The 20,145-nt window shown below is 40.9% G+C and overlaps 2 protein-coding genes across 6 annotated transcripts in view; one reads left to right on the top strand and one right to left on the bottom strand.

Moving 5' to 3' along the window:
* Positions 1-339: 339 nt before the first annotated feature.
* On the top strand, positions 340-11,328 carry LOC149310708 (large ribosomal subunit protein bL33m-like). Its single transcript, XM_089529564.1, has 4 exons — positions 340-440; positions 3,764-3,782; positions 8,083-8,189; positions 10,997-11,328. Exons 1-4 carry the CDS (start codon positions 419-421, stop codon positions 11,044-11,046), a joined length of 198 nt encoding a protein of 65 aa, XP_089385690.1. The 5' UTR covers positions 340-418; the 3' UTR covers positions 11,047-11,328.
* A 719-nt stretch (positions 11,329-12,047) lies between these two features.
* RBKS (ribokinase) overlaps positions 12,048-20,145 on the bottom strand; it is an 88,515-nt gene continuing 80,417 nt past the window's right edge. For all 5 annotated transcript variants that reach the window (XM_089528358.1, XM_089528361.1, XM_089528359.1 and 2 more), the window contains one exon: positions 12,048-12,634. In XM_089528358.1, coding sequence (XP_089384484.1) covers positions 12,461-12,634 — 174 coding nt within the window. In that variant the 3' untranslated portion in view covers positions 12,048-12,460. The remainder of the gene's footprint in view (positions 12,635-20,145) is intronic.

Here is a 20,145-nt window from a genome sequence, read left to right as displayed (position 1 = left end):
GAACAGATCTTTAAAGGCTGCTTGTGAGTAGCCCTTGCCTAAGAAAACCCTATGAAAATGCACTTGGGGTGGCCATAAATCGACAGGAGACTTGAAGATAGACACACAGTAATTTTCACACTGCTCCCTTTCCCTCCTGAAAGGGAAAATGTGTGTATATTGTGTGCCTTCAAGCCACAGCCCTAAGGCTGAGTGGTTAGTGAAGAAGGGAAGGAGGAGAGAAGCCCCAAAGGCTAGCTGACTGGGAGGACTTTGGGGTGAGGATGGAACTCTATGGTAGGATTCAGGCTATAGAACTCTATGGCTGTGCCTCATGAACCGGAAGTGGGGCATCATGTCATGCCTGCCCCGGAAGTAGTGTCTGGCTTTGAAAGCAAAGACTGGGGAAAGTGTGGCAGCCAGGGCTGTTGAAAGAGGCATGTTTCTCACAGTCGCCAATTGTAAGTGAAGCCTGGGAAAGACACCAGTGTCTTGTGTATACTATATGTATCTTTGTGTATGTGTGTATATGTGTATATGAAGAGCAACAGGTAAGTGGGTCTTTGGGAGGAGACCACAGCTCTCAGGGCTTTTGTATGGGCAAGTCACACTCTCTCAGCCTCAAAGGGAGGCAGTGGCAAAACCTCCTCTGGAGAAATCTTTCCAAGAAAACCCCATGATAGGGTAAGGCACACAACAGCAGCAACAACAACACACATAATTGATATGGCTCTGCCTCTTGCAGCATTACATCACAGTCAATTATAAAGGCATTGAACACTGAGTAAATAGAGCATTGTCTCTCCTTGGCAAGCCTTAGCTTTGTTGTTGTGTGTCCCGTGTGCCTTCGTTCCACAGCAACCCTAAGGTGACCTTATTGTGGTAAGATTAGTTCAGAGGTGGTTGGCCATTGCCTTCCCCCTGAGGCTGAGAGAGTGTGACTTGCCCAATTGGGTTTCCATAGCGAGAAGAAGAAGAAAAGGGATGTGAAATAATGTGAAGTCAAAGGCTTCCACAGCCAGAATCCATGCTTTTTTGTGGGGTTTTTGGGCTGCGTAATACAGTGAGACCTTGTTATCTGCTGGGGCTTGGCTCCAGGATCCCCTCCGTGGATAACAAAATTTGTGGATGCTCAAGTCCCATTAAATATAATGGCAGAGCAAAATGGTGTCCCTTATATAAAATGGAAAATTGAGGTTTGCTATTTGGAATTTATACTTTTTTGGAGTATTTTCAAGCCATGGATGCTTGAATTTGTTGATAAAAAATCCATGGATAAGAAGGGCTGACTGTAGCTTTTGGTGTGTAATAGCTGGAAATGGGGGCAGAGGGGGGAATCCTTCTAAAGATATAGTTGTCTATAGCTTGGGACCTTTAAAACAAGTTCCCAGAGTTCCCTAGCACTGAGCCAGATGTCCAGAACACACTGAGATTATTTCTGCAGTGTGTTATGGACCTCTGGAGACCAGGTTTGAATCCCTGCTCTGGGATATCACACTCTCTCAGCCTCAGGGGAATGCTAAAGACAAAACCCCTCTGAACAAATCTCACCAAGAAAACCTCATGATAGGTTCATGGCCTTAGGGTCGCCATAAGTTGGAAATGACTTGAAGGCACGCAACAAGAAGCAATAAATAGTTCCCTTTCCTTAGGAGCTTGTGGCTTCACAAAGGAAGGAGGCATGCTGGATTCCAAGGAAACATCTTCTCTGAATTGGAAATGAACATTAAATCTCCTTGACTTTGAAAATCTACCAGTGGCCAAATGACCAAAAAAGGGGGAGGTGCCAGCCTGCAGATAGCCCTCCCTACTATCTGAACTAAGACCAGAAACAGAAAATGCAGGCCTAATGACTAACATCTTCAATTTCTTTCTCCTGTTTGCCTGATGAAGAAGCCAGTGTGACTTCGAAAGCTTGCAACATGCAATTGTGCATTTTGGTTGGTCCAATAAAGGTATCAGTTTGGATGCTATTGGATTCCCTTTCATGGTGGTTCCTCCATCTAACTTGCCCCTTCTGTACGAACTTCGAACTAAGACCTCATGAAGGTGACCTGTCCGTGGGAATTGGCTGAACAGCCACTCCATGCCACGTCCCCCCATTTGTGGGAACATACTAGTTGCTATATCTGTTGGCCCTTGGCCATTTTTAAGATCATTATTAGGTTCCTTTGGAAGTTTCCCACCATCAGCAACAAGTACAGTTTTTCCTCTTAAAGAAATTATGTCATTCTGCTGACTTTGGGATTCTGTTATGTGGATGTGGTGCCATTTTAGCTGCATAAGTAAGGCCACTTACAGCCTAAATATTGAAGATGGGAGAATTATGTCTTGTTGTTGTGTGCCTCTGAGTCATTTTTGACTTATGGTGACCCTAGGGTGAACCTATCATAGGGTTTTCTTGGCAGGTTTCTTCAGGGGGGTTTGCCATTGCTGTCCTTCTGAGGCTGAGAGAGTGTGACTTGCCCAAGGTCACCCCGTGGGGCTTTCATGCTCAAGCAGGGAATCAAACCCAGAATCGTAGTCCAACACTCAAACCACTACACCATACTGGCTCTCAGGGAACATACGGCTTGTCTTTTACTAAAAGTTTGGGAATTTGGACCCACTTGGATGTTTCCCCCTGTTTTATCCTTGCCATAACCCTGTAGGAGTAGGTGGGAAAGTTAGTTTTAGAGAGCAATCAATTATATTATTCCAAAAGCTCACCTCCTATTTGCGTTGCCCTTATGGTTGCAATTTTTAAAAATATCTCCTGATTTGGCAGGTACAGCCCCAGTTAATGGTGTCATTTCACTTTTCCATCTCCTTTTAAAATTTTCTAGTTTCTCTATCCTCCCATTTCTCCCTGGATTCAGGTCCAGAACACACTGCAGAAGTAATCCAGGTTGAGACCGCTTTAACTGCCCTGGCTTCATTCTAGGGAATTCTGGGACTGCAGTTTTGTGAGACATTTAGCCTTCTCTGTCAGAGAGCTCTGGGGCCACAATAAACATGCTCTCTATTCTATCATTCAGATCATTGAGAAAGATGTTGACTAACACTGGGCCCAGGACGGGACCTTGTGACATTCCTCCAGGATGAAGAGGAGCCACTGCTGGGTGCTCCTTGGGTTCGGTCACCTAACCAATTACAAATTCACCTAACAGTAGCATTGTCTAGCCCACGTTTTCATAGCTTATTTGCAAGAATTTCATGGGGGAACCTTGTTGAAGACCTTACCAAAGCATTCCTTCATCTACCAAGCTTGTAACTCTGCGAAAAAAGGGCTAGGATTAGTGTGGCATGACTTATTTTAGACAAATCCATGTTGACTTTTAGTGATCATGGTATTCTTTTTAAGTGCTTACAGACTGTCTAATTATCTGCTCTATAAGGTTTCCTGGTACTGATGTCAGTCTGAGCGTGTGGTAATTGTTTGGGTCCTCTTTTTTCTCCCATTTTGAAGATAGGGACGACATTTCCCTATTCCAGGTTGCAAGTCCCATCTGCATGAGCCAGCATGGTTGTGATTATGGTAGTTGGGAACTGAAAAACTGAATGGGGTAGGCTGTTTTAGAATCTCCTATTTAGCAATTCCTGGCTTGTACAAACCACGTGTAGTTTAATGTGTTTACATACATCTTTAGAAAGACAGGCAAAGTTGTTATTTTGGTCGTTATTTACTTGGCTAAATCAGGTGCCTCTTGTACGTAAGTAAAATTTTGTATCGCAGTAAACACTTGGAACACGTTGGTAAAACAACTTATTTTCTCTCTTTCTCACTTCCACCACCCCTCGCCAGTGGCCAAGAGCAAGTCCAAGTAAGTGAAAACTTTCTTCTACTCTTGTATGCTACAGTATGATTGTGGTAGTACAGTTTTGGCATTCTGCTGTTTGTGGATATTACTGCAGAGGACTGTTTTTTTTTCCTGCAGGGGACTGCTGTTTATGTTTTTAAAAATCATAATTCAACAACAAATAATGAAGAATTCACACAACTAGTACTTGTAACGATTTGGGATCTGATATAAGCCTGTAGAAACCCACTGAGTATTCTCAGGCAGGTCATACACTCTCAGACTTGGAGGAAGGCAAAGGCAAACCCCCTCTGAAAAAATCTTGCCAAAAAAGATTTTATCTTACAGTCACCTTAAGTCAAAAACAACTCGAAGGCACACAACAATTACAAATGCTATATAACAATTCTGTAACAAAGTTAATTACAAATATTTTTGTAATTTGTAAAACACTTTTCAGTTTTATCTAGTCATTCATAGTTGTTAACAGCTCTCAAGTTGACCTTGTCTCATGGTGATCCTGTTGATGAGACATCTCCAAGACCCCCTCTCGTCCACTGCTCTGCTCAGGTCCTGCAGACTCAGCCCTGTGATTGCCCTGATTGAGTCCAGAGCATGCAGTCTTCCTCTCTTCCTGCTGCCCTCTACCTTGCCTAGGATTACTGTCTTTTCTAATGGGTCATGCCTTTTCTTGATGTGGCCAAAGTACGACTGCCTCAGTTTTGTCATCTTGGCTTCCAGGGCGAGGTCAGGCGCGATCTGTTCTAGGATCCATGTGTCTTTATGATCCACATTATCCTCAGCACTCTTCTCTAGCATCACATCTCAGTTGAGTTGTTTTTCTCCCTATCAGCTTTCTTCAGTGTCCCACTCTCACATCCGTGCATGGTGATGTATGGATACAATGGCTTGGACAATTTAGTGCTTAGTTGTGTATTTTTACACTTTAGGATCTTGTCTAGTTCTTTCTTAGCTTCCCTTCCCATTCCTAATCTTCTTCTGACAGAAGGTGCTTTTTCTCTTTTCTTTTTTTAAAATAAAGTGGCTAAATTCTTTTAAGTGAAAAGTAAGGAGTGGGGTAAGTGATCTTTATAAAGTCCCTCTTTCTTGAGCAAGCCCTCATTCCCACTGCTATCTCCTATGTGTTCTATGGCTCCTCCAACTCTCTAGAGGAGATTTGGGGTAATTAGTATAAATTATCCCATTTCTCCATTTCTGCTTGTAGAAGCCTCTGTTGAATCAGTCAGTGAAGGGGATATAATTGAACACATCCTCATTCACCTGTATGTCCTATATGCAGCAGGAGAATTAGGGTTGCCATGGGCACAGTTCATTTGTAGAAAAGAATAGCGAGGATGATACAACTGAGTTTCTAGAGCTAGAAGAAAGGTGCACAAAATTCTACAGTAAATCTAAACCCAGTGTCACATCGGTACTGCAACACCAGCACAACTGAAATCCCACCTCCAGCAGCCCTCACTCAGAAACTGGCTGTAAGGGGTTCACCTGTCTTCCAGATGAGGTTTTGAGGGTATATAAAGCACTGCACTGATTTCTGTGACAGAAGAATTCTGTCAGTGGATATACCTCATTTTGTGTGCTGGCAGGCAAGAGTAACTTCCCTAAGAAACAGAACTGTTAAGAATGATAGGATCTTTCAGAGAGTTCAGGAACAAGGAGACCTTTCAGCTGGTTCAGAATAATGTATAAAATGTGGGGTTTCCATTTTACAGTTTGAAGTAATGTTGGCACTCCTAAAGTTACTATACCATTTCCATACCCCCATCAAGTTTTAGGCAGAAGTGATCACCAAGAGCAGAGGATAATGGTTTTATTACTGTACCCAATTATTTTTTTTCAGGAAAAGTTTTTGGTTGTTTTACCATACTATCTGGACTGTTTTTTATTTGTTTGTTTTCTCATGTACTATCAGTTTAATATATCTTCAGGCAAAGTGTTGTGTTTTTTTAATTACCATATGCGTGGTTACTTTCTTATCCATGTTTGTATATAGAACTTGTCGTACCTGTTTGTCCTTCTGACTACTTTTTACAGCCACTGTTAAAAATCATCCCACTATCAGGCCAACATGTTTTACATTTCTATTCCACTTTACACTTCTGTCTTCCACACATCTGTACATATGCTGGTCTACTGAGGCTTCATTTCATGCAGTTGAAGAATTGCAGTGAGTTCACAAAAGCTTACGGTGAAAAAAAAAGGTTATAAAGGTGTCACAAGACTCAATATAGTAACATGGCTATGTCTCTGTCAAAAGTACAGTGAACTCAGATAATTCCAAACACTGATGGCTATATCCTTTTTTGGGAGGCTGTGTAGCACTGTACTTATCAAATGGAAAAACAGCAGTGACTTCAAGCAAGGCTCGTAATATGTTTTTCTTTTTCTAAATATTAGGCTTGGACTAAATTAGGTTTGTTTTCCTAAATCTTCAATCAGGGTCTGAAATTAAAAGCTCTGCCCTTAAACCTAGGGTGGGAATTATGTGATCTTCCAGATGTTGTCAAACTGCAACTCCCAGCATTTCTTACCATTGGGTATGCTAGCTAAGGCTGCTGGGAGTTGGAGTTGAACATTTGGAGGACTGCACAACTCCTACTCCTCTGTATATCACAGATGTTGCAGAAAAACTGCATAAGCTTTTGTCTAAATATAATGAAAAAGCTTCCCCATTCTAGTGGAATAAGTACTGTAATATTAAAATGATTTTTACTAGTAGAGAGCACATATCTATGCAAATAGAAATTGCTGCAAGGAGGAGGTGGTAGTGATAATGTGAGAAATCAAAACACAGTCTTGTGGTTCAATTGCAGAACATTTAAAAATCAGCCATCAGTAGAACTGTTGCCAAGCACCTGCTGTATTTGAAAGATGTCCCTCCAGTTTATAATGTTTCAGTAAGAATGTGCAAATTAGAGACAGGTTTCAAGGGAACAAATCTGAACTCAACCTTCATCACTAAGGAATAGTGAGAATTGTTCCTGCAGGAGACTGCAGTGTGTTGGTTGTATCCAACTGGTATTGTTTGTGTAACAGAAAGCTCTATGCTCTAGCAGACTGTTTTGTCAGTAGAATGGGAAGGAGGTAGTTTTCAGTGATGCTCCCTCTCTTCTCCTGCACAGTTTCATATCCTATTGCAAAAGGTTGCCCCTCAGGAATTTTGGGAAGAGGAAAATTGCTGAAATCACCTTTCTCCTTATTCTGATGATTGAAACCTTGTCTGAATCACAGTTTCTGATCATTGGAGTGGTACCAGGTGGGAATAACCCTGTAGGTGTAAATCTAAAATCTTGGAGTATTTATTTTAATAATACAGTACTGATGGCTCAGCAATGTTGATGTAGATTCTGTAGTCTCTGAAGTGCAACTTATGTTAGTTAATAAACAGCCATTTGTTGGGCTTCTTGTAACTTCTACAATTCAGTGTTATTGCTGTAGGGCAGAAGACCTCCAGGTTGAGGACCGACTTCAGTTTTTGTGAAATTTGGGGGTGGGGGGAGATAATGCAATTAGAGGGGAAATGTGCAACTAAAATACTAGCATGTTAGACCTCAAAGCTCATACAGCCAGTAGCTAAGCATTAGGGGAAGCTTTTCAATATTGTAGAATGGGGGTGTGGGAAGGAAGGAGGAGAAAAAAATAACATTATTTAAGGATACTTAATAATAGGCTCCCAGATTCTGTGGTCCTTGCAATAGAGAATTGGGAGGGTGCCTTGATTTTTTTAGTTAACAATGATTGATATGTTTTATTTATTAATGTCATTTTTATTAATTTTTATTATTTCTGCTCATGTGAAACTAAAAACCAGTTAGGCTTAAGGGTGTTGTTACATTTACCTCCTCCCCCTTCCCTTTTATGCTGCAAGAGATTAACACAGCTACTACTTTGAAAACTGAAGAAAAGATGGAAAAACCTATACACAGAGGTATTATGGGAAAGAGGGTGTAGTAATTCGAAACAATGTAGAAAGCCAAATTTTCCCTTAGGGCCTGTGGTCCTTGTAATAGGCAAAGGGTGGGTGGGTGGGGGAGAAGATGCCTTTTTGTTTTTTCTTAACAATGACTGATAGATTTTCTTTGTTAATAAGTGAATTGCTCCAGAGTTTCAGAATGTTATACTGAAGTTCTGGTAAAATGTAGTATCATCTTCATAGAGAGACTTTACTGGGAAAATGCCTTTTTTGTTTAGACAGCTGCATTTAGTATTTCTAGGAATCAAGGGATGAATTATGTATGGCAAAACAAGTAAGAATAATTAATTACAAGAAGTGGTTCATTTCTGATATTGTTCACTGTTTTAGGTATATTCTTGTGAGGATGCTGAGTGAAGCAGGAACAGGTTTTTCTTTCAACATAAGAAGAGCACGGCTTGATGAAAAGCGAGTTATGCTGAGATATGATCCTTTTGGTAACGAATTGTGGAATGTTTTACAGTGGTTTTGCTGTTGTATAAATATTTTGTATTAACCACTTATTGAATGAGAACAGCATGCACATTAAAATTATACAAGCATTCATCTTTACAGTATCTTGCTTGTTTTAGTGAGAACACTGGAAACTATAATAGTGACTTCTTTAAAACCACCTATACCATATAGAAGAGAGCCAGTGTGGTATAAGTGGTTTGAGCACTGGACTAGGATACTGAATCCCCACTTGGCCATGCAAACCCACTGGGTTACCTTGGGCAAGTTACACACTCAGACAAAGAGGAAGACAAGGGCTCTTCCCCACTCTGAAAAAAATATGCCAAGAAAATTCTGTGATAGGTTTGCCTTAGAGTCACCATAAGTCAGAAATGACTTGCAGGCATACAACAATACCATACAGAAATGAAGTGTCAAGAGTGCAGACTGGAACAGAATAAAAGGTGCGGTTAGCTGTTCTTAGTGTAATAAATTCTGTTCTTGCTTGAGAACATATGGGCTAGACTGCTTAAGATTAGGGCCCTGTACAGGAGTCAGGATGCCTCGTCCAGATGACACACACCTTTGACGATATCACCAGGGTGCCATGACGCTGTGTACTGCTCCAGACCAAATGACGTAGCACCGAAGGGATGCCTTACAGCCACAGTGCTGCGGCTATGGTGCCCTTTGGAGCGCACGAAAAGGAGCTGCTTTTTGCAGCTCTTTTTTGTGCCCTCCAGAGGCTGGATCAGGGCCTCAGTGTGAGGTTGCCATGGCCCCGATCTGGCTGAAGAAGGGGCAGCTGCATGCTGCCCCTTAGGGACTGTTTGTACAGCCCCTAGATTTGTAGTACATTTTAATGCAAACTAATATGTCTGTATGAGGATTGAGGTTTGCTGCAGAGATCTTCTTTTACGTCTGTCCGTGAGGGAAATAGTTTGTATGAAGATAGAAGAGAGAGACAACTCAATTTTGGCACCCCAGTTATGTTCAGTTTGGCACTGACATTGACTTCATGATTTTTTTTAGTCTTGATTTAATTTGTTAAATAGGACTTTATCACACAGGGGGAACGTGGGGGAAAGCCAAGATTAAAAAAGCATTTCCCCAGCAAAGTCTGAGATCGTAGCAAAGATTTTCAGGCTACGTTGCAATTAGAGAGGACTTATCCGGGGAATAAGTCGGGAATAACCAGCAACAAATAATTCACTGGGAAATCCTATGAATGATTTGTTGCTGGTTATTCCCTGGTTATTCATGGAATAAGTCCTCTCTAATTGTGATGTGTCTTGCTGCGATCTCAGGACTTTGCTGGGAAAATGCCTTTATAATCCTGGCTTTTCCCCTGTGTGATAAAGTCCATAGTTTAATATATTTTTATACTGTGAGTTATTTGACTGTTTCACAGTTTAAATTGATTTTATGGTAGATTGTCCTGAGTTCCTTAGATAGAAGTCAGAATATAATTTTTAATGAATTAATATATACATTATTAATAAATAAATTTCAACTACTATTGATAATGTAAAATACAAACATATATTGAGTTTTCTTTCAGATGTAAATATTTTTTCTCCCATTAATCATTTCTAAGTGAAGGGTGCAGTTCCCTCCTTCCTGACTTAAAAAAGTTGTAAAAACCAGAATTTCAGCTTTTGTTTACTTTCATTGCTTAATGGAAGAGTTTTCACGGGTGTCTATAAATATTTTGAGACCACCAGCTTATTTACTGGTTGATCTGAAGCCTATCTGGAATCTGTTCAGCCCCAATGATTTTTTTAAAATGGTGTTTATTTTCATGGGATTTGTCTAGGAACATGAAAGTCAGTAGTTCAGACCTTCTGTTTACAGACTAAAAAGTGTTGCTTTCCATCTGAGTGCTCTATATAGCCCTGACAACTAGCACAGCTCTTCTGATAGTTGTTGGCTGCTTTTCGCTGTTGATGTACAACATAAGGGCTTTGGTGATGCACTGGTGATTGTGTCTCTATTTGATATGGGAGGTAAATGCTTCTGCGCAAAGGACTCCAGAAGTAATAAGGATTTAAAGAACATTTTCCTGACTGGAAAGTAAAACTAAACAGCTCTGTTTGTATCATCATAATGTCTATGCTAGCTGCTATGACACTGATGCTGTTCTTCAGTTGCTTTTAGTTTAATAGTGTAACAGTAGAAGCATGCTGGGGCTGTATGTCTTCATAAGATGGCAATTATGTATACTATACAGCTCTTAGAACTTCTCACAATGACATCTAAAGCAAAACCTTTTACGTAGAGAATGTTGACCAGCCATGTACATAAAATTCAAGAACTTTGGCTCCCTTTTATCTGCTGCTCTCAACATTTATAGACCTAGGAAGGTATCTATTCTTACAGACAGAATGAATAAGAGGAGACAGTGTTAAGGTTTTTAAGTTTAGCTAGAAGAAACAGTAGACCTAAGTACATTTTGTTTAATAGTAGTTATATCATTAACATTAATCCAACTAGAAGTATAAGAGGAGAAAAATTAGTAAATTCTATTTGTGTCTGAGCAATTTTCATTTTTAAGTAAATCTCTTAATGTTGTCTGACTGTTCCATATTTCTGACTATGGTGTGTGATCGTAAGCTTGAGTGGGATTCCTTTTTAGCTTAGTTATTAGGATTGGAGCCATAGTGGGCATAAGTATGATGTTCATTTTCAAGTGGCAAGATACTGATAACTGAGCCATTAAATGCTCCATCTGTATTTATGTGCTTAGATGTGTATAGGCTTTATGAGGCCTCTTGATAAATAACTTTTCTGTTTCCTTTTGTGTCCACAGTTAAACAGCGTGTCCTCTTCAGAGAACATAAAAAGATCCGTTCCCTGTAGATGATGACTGGCTAAAATGATTTGATCTCTATTTGAGGCATAGTCATGGAGGAAAACATTAAGTTGGTGGTCCTGTAGTGTTCTCAAAAAGCAGAGGAAATGGACTGAGATGGCTGCCTCCTGTGATTTGCAGGCCATTGTAAACCAGAACAATGGGAAAGAAAGAAGTTGTTGGTGTCTAACCATGGACCATCCTCATCAACAACTTATTTATCTTTTGAGTTATATTTACAACTCTCAATTAAAACAGCAAATTCCTTTGTCTGTGTGTATTACATTTCAGCACTGGTGTTTCCTATGGGCTTCAAAAATGTTTGTTCACTCAGCTGTAAAATTAAAACCTTCCTTTAGTACAATTTCAGCAAAATAGTTTCCAGAGTTTTCTTGGCTAACCACCCCTGGATAGGTACTGTATATAAACAGTCAGTTGCCAGTGTTAAGGGAAAATTCCTTAATGACTACCACTTGCTGGGTTTTTTGGTTATGTATAATACTTAGGCATCCTGTTATTGCTGAAAGTGCTTGCAGTGAAACCACTGTGAAATCTAGATCTGCTGTGAAAGCTTCTTCGGACAGTAGAAAACTGCAGTTAAAATTGTCTGCAGTAGCCCTCTGCAAAGTGAGAAGCAGGCATTAAGGACTGCTATGACAGAACTTTATTGCATAATCAGTAAACCTTCCGTTACTTTTTTTGTACTGTGGTACTCAGTTCCAGCATAAACACTATACAGTAGTTCATGTTTTGACAACTGTATTTCTGAACAGAAAGAGAAAAATTTCACAAGCTATATAAAAATTTGATACTTAGACAATGCTTCCCTTTTAAAATCGCAACTTCAGATTTTTAGAAACATTTGTGAAGGCATAATTACAGCACCAAAACAAACCATTTTAAAACTATACCTTATTTAAGTGACAAATGTGGACATTTTCAGATCTAAATCTGAGAGGCTATAAGTGCATCCCCCTCCCTCCCCCCCCCCCCCCCGGACATCCTGGCATGGTAGTGCATATCATATGGGGTTGTTTATTTTATTATTAAATGTATATCCTGCCTTTCTCCCAAGATAGGATTCAAGGTGACTAAGGCTGCATCCACACTGCAGAAATAATCCAGTTAGACACTGCTTTAATGGCCATGGCTCAATGCTATGGAATCCTGGGAATTGTAGTTTTGTGAGACATATTAGCTTTTTTTGTCCGAGCACTGTGGTACCACAACAAAGTACAATCTCTAGAATTCACCAGGATTATTTCTGTAGTGCGTATGCCACCTAAGTAATCATATCTGTTCTATACAATTAAGCCACTTCTTAGGACACAAATATATTGGTTTAAAATCCTGTTTAATAATGTTATCTGAACAAAGAAAAAACAAACAGTGCCCACCATTTTGATAGTGTAGGAGTGCCATTTAGAATAGATCCTGTGGTAGGTTGTTTCTGTAGGGGAATGAAGTCTGTGTTCCTGTTTCTTGGACACTAACAGATGCTATAAAGTTACTCTTCTTCAGCATTTCCTCCAGAGGCAGATGGGGGTAGTAGGCCAGGTAGAAAGCCAGTGCTCCCACAAAACTATCACCTGCTCCCTAAAAGAAGAAAAGCAAATTAGATGTCAACTCATGTATGGGGAAACAGTTTGCACAAATTAGTATAATTTCTTGTCATAAAACCTCTGTATTTGTATTGTTAGTTTTTAATGCATAGTGTATCTTTATATATAGACAGAATATGGTAAACAATAACATTTATGTTGCAGAACTTACAGTCCTATAGAAACTGCAGGGTGCAAGTAAAAGCAGATAACTGCATACTAATAACTATTAAATTCACTTGTGAATCTCTGGGTTGGAGATTGTCACAGAATGTGTCTCAAATTATTAATATGCATAAATTTTGCTTTCCACAAAACTTGGAAATACGAACTTTTGCAATATAAAATAATAATAATAATAATAATAATTTTTATCTTCCCACCTCTCCCAATGGATCGAAGCGGGATCACAGCAAAGTTAAAAAAATTACAATTACAATATTGCAGCATTAAAACCACAATAAAAATAAAGACGTAAAAACATAAAAGCATAATCTAAAAACATTAACATCACACAATCAAGGGGTCAGCTGGTCTCGTTCCATGCTAGTGGTCTTCACAGGAGGTCAGGAGGATAAGCACGGTGGAAGAGCTCTGTCTTTACCGCCTTCTTAAAGATTTCTAAGGTTGTAACAAGGCGGGTCTCCTCTGGGAGTCCATTCCAAAGTCTAGGGGCAGCTATGCTGAATGCCTTTAGGGAAGTAGAAACATGTTTGGATGATGGTATCTCCAACAAATTCTTCCCACTTGTTTTAAGAGTGCGGGGCGGATTGTATAGGGAGATGCGTTCCCGTAAGTAACCCGGACCCAAGCCATGTAGGGCTTTAAAGGTAATAACCAACACCCTGTATTGCGCCCGGAAGCTAATTGGGAGCCAGTGTAGATCTTTCAAAATAGGTGTTATATGGTCAAGTCTCGAAGAACCAGTGACCAACCTGGCTGCTGCATTTTGCACTAGTTGAAGCTTCCGAACTTGATACAAGGGTAGCCCCATGTAGAGCATGTTGGCAGAAGTCGAGACGAGAGATTACCAGAGCATGCACTACAGCTTCAAGGTCCTTTCGGTTGAGGTAGGGTCGCAGTTGATGTATCAACCGAAGTTGGTACCAAGCACTTCTGGCCGTCGCATCCACTTGAGATGACAAATGTAGAGACGGATCCAGAAGTACTCCCAAACTGCGAACTTCATCCTCCAGGGGAAATGTGACCTCATCAAGGAGAGGTGGACAAATTTCCCTCCCCAGACCTAAGGAACCTATGGCAAGTACCTCTGTTTTCTCTGGATTCAACTTGAGTTTGTTTTTCCTCATCCAGCCCATTACTGACTCAAGGCAGGGGTTCAGAGGGGAGAAGTCATCCTTAGTCACTGTAGCAGTCGGGGACATAGAGAAGCATATTTGGGTGTCATCAGCGTACTGATAACCCCGCGCCCCATGTCTCCAGATGATCTCTCCCAGCGGTTTCATGTAAATGTTAAATAGCATGGGAGACAGACTGGCGCCTTGAGGGACACCGGATGTTAGCTCTTTTCTGGAAGAGCAGCTGTCCCCCAACCTGCCCGAGAGGTAGGATCGGAGCCACTGGAGCGCAGTGCCCCCTATACCCAACTCCCTCAGGCATTCCAGAAGGATACCATGGTCGATGGTATCGAAAGCAGCTGAGATGTCCAAGAGCACTAATGGTCACACTTCCCCTGTCTGTACCCAGACGGAGGTCATCGATTAAGGCGACCATGGCTGTCTCCATATCCCGCCCTAAAGCCAGTTTGAAATGGGTCCAGATAATCGGTTTCATCCAAGACAGCCTGGAGTTGGAAGGCAACTGCTCTCTCGATCACCTTGCCCAAAAAAGGTAATAGGGAGTCCGGTCTGTAATTGTTTCTAGGGGATCTAGGGAGGGCGTTTTTAAATGCGGTTTAACCACTGCCAATTTTAGCTGTGATGGAAATTTGCCCTCCCTAAAGGATGCATTGATTATTGATTGTAATAATGTAGTCATAGCATCGCCACGATGGGCAAGGATCGAGAGCACATGTCGTCCTTACACTTCCAAGGAGCTTGTCCACTTCATCGGTACTCACAAACTCAAGGTGATCCAGTCTAACATGGGCCACAGAGTCTCTGGACACCTCTCCTACTGATTCTGTAGAAAAGCTGGCGTCAAGATCAGCCCTTATGCGAGAGATTTTATCTGCAAAAAAGTCATTGAAAGTGTCACAGCAGGCTATAGTTGGTTGAAGCAAGGGGTTCAAGGTGGGAGGCGGTTGCGTCAGCTCTCTAACCACCCTGAACAGCTCTGCTGGGCGGGACTCTGCAGATGCGATGCGTGCAGCATAAGAAGAATTCTTTGCTGCGCCTATCGCCACTCCATAAGACTTCAATAGGTTCTCAAGGAGTGTCTTGTCGGATAAGCGCAAGAACAAGGCATGTCTGTGCCACAAAATTAATGCAATATCAGAGCAGCTTTCTGTCATGGCATCTAGAAGATACCACTTTGGTACTACCTGTCAACAATTAAGTCTTCAAGATTCTTTGAGGGTCAGCCCTGATAAACATACTTGGATTTTATAATAATAAAGACGACTGTTAGAAGGTCTTTTAACAGTCATCTTTATTATTATTGTTATACATGACTTATATAGCACTGTAGCTTTACACAGTCTTTGGTGTTCAAAACCTCTTGCTCTACTATATACTGTTTCTATGATGCAGAGCCTCTTGTCTTTTTGCATACCTATCGTTGTACACATATACATGAGGCTTCCATTGTAAGCAAGTGCCTTCAGCATCTTCTCCATGCATAGTTTTGGTAACTTTGTATGATCAGCTACTCTTGACCACGTGTCTGGTACACTTTCCTCATTTATATACCTGGAAGGGAGCCTGAATAACAAAGGCATCAGTTCCTGTCTGATCCTGTCAGGCCTGGTTGGTACTTGAATAGAAGACTGCCAACAAACACAAGATGCTGTAGGCCATATTTTAGAGGAAGAAACTGGCAAAACCACCTCTTGAGTATCCCATGCCTAATAAAACACTATGAAATCCATGGGGGTGCCATAAGTCAACAGGTGATGCACATATGCACAGACAGAGCTAGAAATGATGCCACCATTGTGACCTCCTACAGTTCCTGCTAGCTCTCACTATAAAGGGATGAACTTAGAATGACCACTTGTATATACATTTCTGTAACTGTTCTGGATTGCAGATGTGGAGTTAAATACTAGCAGCAGTTCCATCTTGTTGCTCTATTGCTGTAACTGTAGAATAGTGTCTTTCCTAATATCCTCAAATGAGTATCAGATTGGGCAACAGGAAGTTGTGCAAAAGACACCAGGAATGGAAAAGGATGGTCCTCCAGATGATGCTGGAGAACTGCAGCTCCCACAGCCCTATTCAGCACAGCTAATAATGAGAAAAGTTGAGGATCACATTCTAACAACATCTGGAAGGCCACATCTCCACTGTACATCTATATTTCTCCTGGTTTTCATGGTATCTTTAACTCCCTGAGAAGTTCTTTTAAGGACACTGTAGGTTACATGGAAACGCCTGAAGACTAGCTTATTTGCCTTTTGTGAAGCTTCTTTCAGTCACTCCACTTAAAAGATTGGATATTCTCCATTGTGTACAATGAAATACTTTGCCAAAGTACATTTTGTAGTACAAAGGTAAGGACATGATACATATTCCTTCAACAATAACAGTCAGGCCAATAATGGCAACCACTGCCAACCTTTACCAGCCCCCCCCCCCCTTTTAGGGAAAGGAAGAGTCATGGATCTAATAACAATCATTTTCAAAGGCATACAGAGCTGAAATCCAGAAGTGTGAAATCAATGTGTAAGTCAAATTCTGCTCTGGTGACCTCAATTGTCAATTTATGTCCTTTTCTGCTTTCTTGCACTAATTATTTAAAATGATAGCAAATGCTAAGAGGAATGAAATATATTTAATGACTTGAGGAAAACGGCAGCTTTTATAAATGATGTAATGAATTACTGAGTTAGTGACTAAGATCAGAGCTGCTGAACCCAGTAGAAAAATTAGCAGAAAGGGGGTGGGATTCCATAGAATAGAATGGGGAAAATAACAGCCCATAGCCTCCCCCCAATTGTCTTGCAGCCATTTTTTCCTAAAAGAAACTGTTCTGCGTATGGGGAGGAAGACAATCTGTTATAAGAAGGGTGTATGTTATAGATCGCTGCTACTGAAAGGGGTGGTCCCTGGACCAGGGCTGGCCCCCTGAGCTACTGGCTGTCAGTTCCTGGTAAGTTTCTAGGAGACAAAGAATTGCACCCAATGGTCAAAAAATGTTGCCGGTCCTTGGCACATGGAGAAATAAAAATGCTGATTCCCCATCACCTGAGGTGCAGTGTTGCAGATGAATCTTTCTAAATGATATGAGTGTGTGTAAGGGAGAAGGGCTTTGGACCAAACCACTTTTTATTTTTGTGTCTCCTGACAACTACTTTTCCCTGGAGAAAATGCTGTCCTTGGGGGAAAACTTCCCCTTCCTTTCTACAAAATAAGGAATGCAGATGTAGGTTAGTCTAGCTGTTCTTTAAAAACCAAAAGGCCATTTTAGGTGGAACTGATCACAAGAGGTTAGTGTTGTGGGTGCCTTATGGATGCCGCAAGCCCGAAAACACACCTCTCTGCCAGAAGATACCCTCAGACCACTAGCATCTATTTCCTGCAGCAAATAAAACTATAAATTCTCTGTCCTCCTATGTGGACATTGGATTTAATCACCCTGGGACAATAACCTCAGATGTTTTGTGGATATCAACTGGATATATATATTCCAAAAAGCAAACCTTGATTTTGCATTTTTTATATAAGGTTCACCATTTTACTAAACACTATTGTATTTAATCGGATTTAGGCATCCACGGATTTTGGGATCCATGGGGGTGGGGTGGGGGGTTGCTGGAACCAAACCCTGATGAACACCTTTGGTCACCCTGTTATAGGGCTGCATGCAAACCTACACTAGGCTGAGCCATATACCACCCTCCTGTAATTATTGTACAATCTCTGAAGCTCACCCTGCAGGGCCATTCTATACCTTGTGGGAGCAAGCAGGATTAGATGAGTGTCTGGCTATGTCCCTGTAGCCAGAAAGGAAAAGATTACAGCAACACTGAGATCTGTTGGGGTCTTTTGGAGATCTTAGTGCTGCTATAATAATTTCATGTTTGGTTAGGGAAACATAGACTGATGCTTTGCCAATCCTGCCAGTTCTCAATGGATTACGGATAACTGGGATAGAAGTTTCAGAGGCTGTAGAGCAAATTGGAGGTGAAGATAGCAGCTCTCCAGAGAGAGGAAGAGACAATTATCCTCCACAGTGCCCACAAAAGGAGATATGAAGGTTTAATGGAATTTACATGCGTGTATGTGACCAACTGGCCAAAATAGTCTAAAAGCACAAGATTCCACCTGATCTTGGAAGCTACGCAGGGTTAGATCAGGTTAGTACTTCAGTGGGAGAGCGCCAATGAATACCAGTTGCTGTAAGCTACGTTTCAGAGAAAGGAACTGACAAAACCACTTCTGAGTATTCCTTGCCTAGGAACCCCCTATGAAGTTCATGGAATCACCATAAGTTGACAGGCAACTTGAAGGCGTGCACGCACACACACAACACTAGCAGGATGCCAGCCAACGTGTGCCACTTCACAAAATTTGATCGTCAACTTGTCATGATTGGAAGCCCTCCTGCTCATTCTGCTCTGTGAGGTGCTTTCTGGCTCTCCTGAGTGTGATGTTAATTAGAAGCCAGAACAACACAAGCTGTTTGTATGTTGCAGTTGCACAGGAGAAAAGGCAAGGCACAGCACTGTTTCCTGATAAGAGGACAATATCATTTTCTCCCTCTCTCTTTTTCTCTCTCTGGATTTCTTTTGGTTCCACCACTATCACAGGTACATTTGTTGAGGACACACAAGAGGGCCTTCTCAGCAGCTGCTCCAAAACTGTGGAAATCTCTTCCACTGGATGAAAAGCTGTCCCCCTCTTCAGTCATATTCTACCAACATATAAAACCTTTTAGATTGGATTTTGGTTTGTTGCACAAGGGTCCTTTAATCAAGAGTGTATACTGCACTTATCTTCTTGTAGTTATGTTTTAAATACTTTCGAATAGTTTTAAATTAGTTGTTTTAAGGGGACAGGTGTTTTTTTTAGCTGTACTTTGTTTGAATCTATGCTGTGAAACATCACGGTTTTAAGCTGGGAGAAAGGCAAGGTATAAATAAAAGAAATACATCTAAAAGTAATCTTGGAGCACTTGTAGCTCTGAAGATCTGCTAGAAGGTATGTGGATAATGCCTAAGAGCTCAATGGTATGGCTGAAATTGATGTGTCGGTCCCTTGCACAAATAGCTCTTTCCACTTACAACAGTGTAAATTAAGCAAAAATTATGCACATTGTATAAATTATGCAAACTGAGCCAAACTCATAATTCAATTGCCTTTTCCCTGGGTGAAGAGGTTTTTAAAAATAGCACAGTACGTACAACACTAGATCAAAGTTTGTCTTTACCCTGTACCTGTAATGTTACAATCACTTCAGTGATGATTAATAGGCTGAAGGCTTTAGCAACCTAATATCACAGAATCCTAATGAAATTTGACATGCCTTGATGTTGTTGTTGTTATTTTATTACTATTGTTATTGTTTTCCACAGGGCTGGCAACTGTGTAGGGGCCATCAACCAATTTCCTCCAGGAACTCAAACATTGTTTCCCCCTGCATTTGCTCTCAAAATGGTAAAAGGAAATGATGATGTGTCACTTTCTGTTGTAATTTTGAGAGGCAGTGCAGAGGAAAATTGAGGTATTTATGGGTTTAAATGGAGGTAGTATGGGATTCTGGAGTGCTTATCAGGACACATCAGGGTATTTTTGTATGTTTTCGCATGCTTGGGGATTTCTGTATGGTTTGGGGTAATTTTTTTTTGGGGGGGGGACTGGTGGCAGGCTTCAGGGGTCACAAAAGTGGGGTCCAAGGAGCACATGTGGTCTGCAGGCCACACTATGTTCACCTCTACTTTACCAGTACCTGCCTGTATTATTTCACCATAAGATTTTCTGCTTTTAAATCATCCTGATATGCGCTTGTATAGTTTTATACTTAAAACACTGAGGAAATCATATTCACAACTTTCATCTCAGCCCCCCCCCCCCACCCTTCCCACCACATCTCAGCCTACTGTTTTAACAGCAGAAAGTCAAATCTCTATTTGGTCTTTCCCACTCTTAATAAACTGCTTCTCATTTGTTAAAAAATGAACAAGGGGGTTGTTCCCACTTAAGATTTGAAACGATTTAAAATACAACGTTTTAAATAAAATCGATTCAAAATAACACTGTTCTTATCCCGCTATCCGAATCGCTTTGTTCATCATTCCCATCTGGTTATTTAAATCGAAGTTTTTACCTGCAAGCGTTCCTACTTGGCATGAAATCGGTGTTTAAATAAAGCGATTCTTCTCCT

This window comes from Sceloporus occidentalis, unplaced genomic scaffold (genome assembly GCF_023333645.1).
Source record: "Sceloporus occidentalis isolate IW3139 unplaced genomic scaffold, rSceOcc1.0.p SCAF_6, whole genome shotgun sequence".
NCBI lineage: Eukaryota > Metazoa > Chordata > Lepidosauria > Squamata > Phrynosomatidae > Sceloporus > Sceloporus occidentalis.
The sequence above is the reverse complement of the archived record's forward strand: the minus strand, read 5'-3'. Positions and strand labels throughout refer to the sequence as shown.

What these genes read in the sequence shown, in the direction of transcription:
- LOC149310708 (XM_089529564.1), top strand. Translation starts at nt 419, where the DNA reads ATGTTTCTCACAGTCGCCAATT. An exon ending in GCTGAGATATGATCCTTTTG is followed by an intron (nt 8,190 to 10,996) that starts GTAACGAATTGT and finishes TTGTGTCCACAG; the next exon opens with TTAAACAGCGTGTCCTCTTC.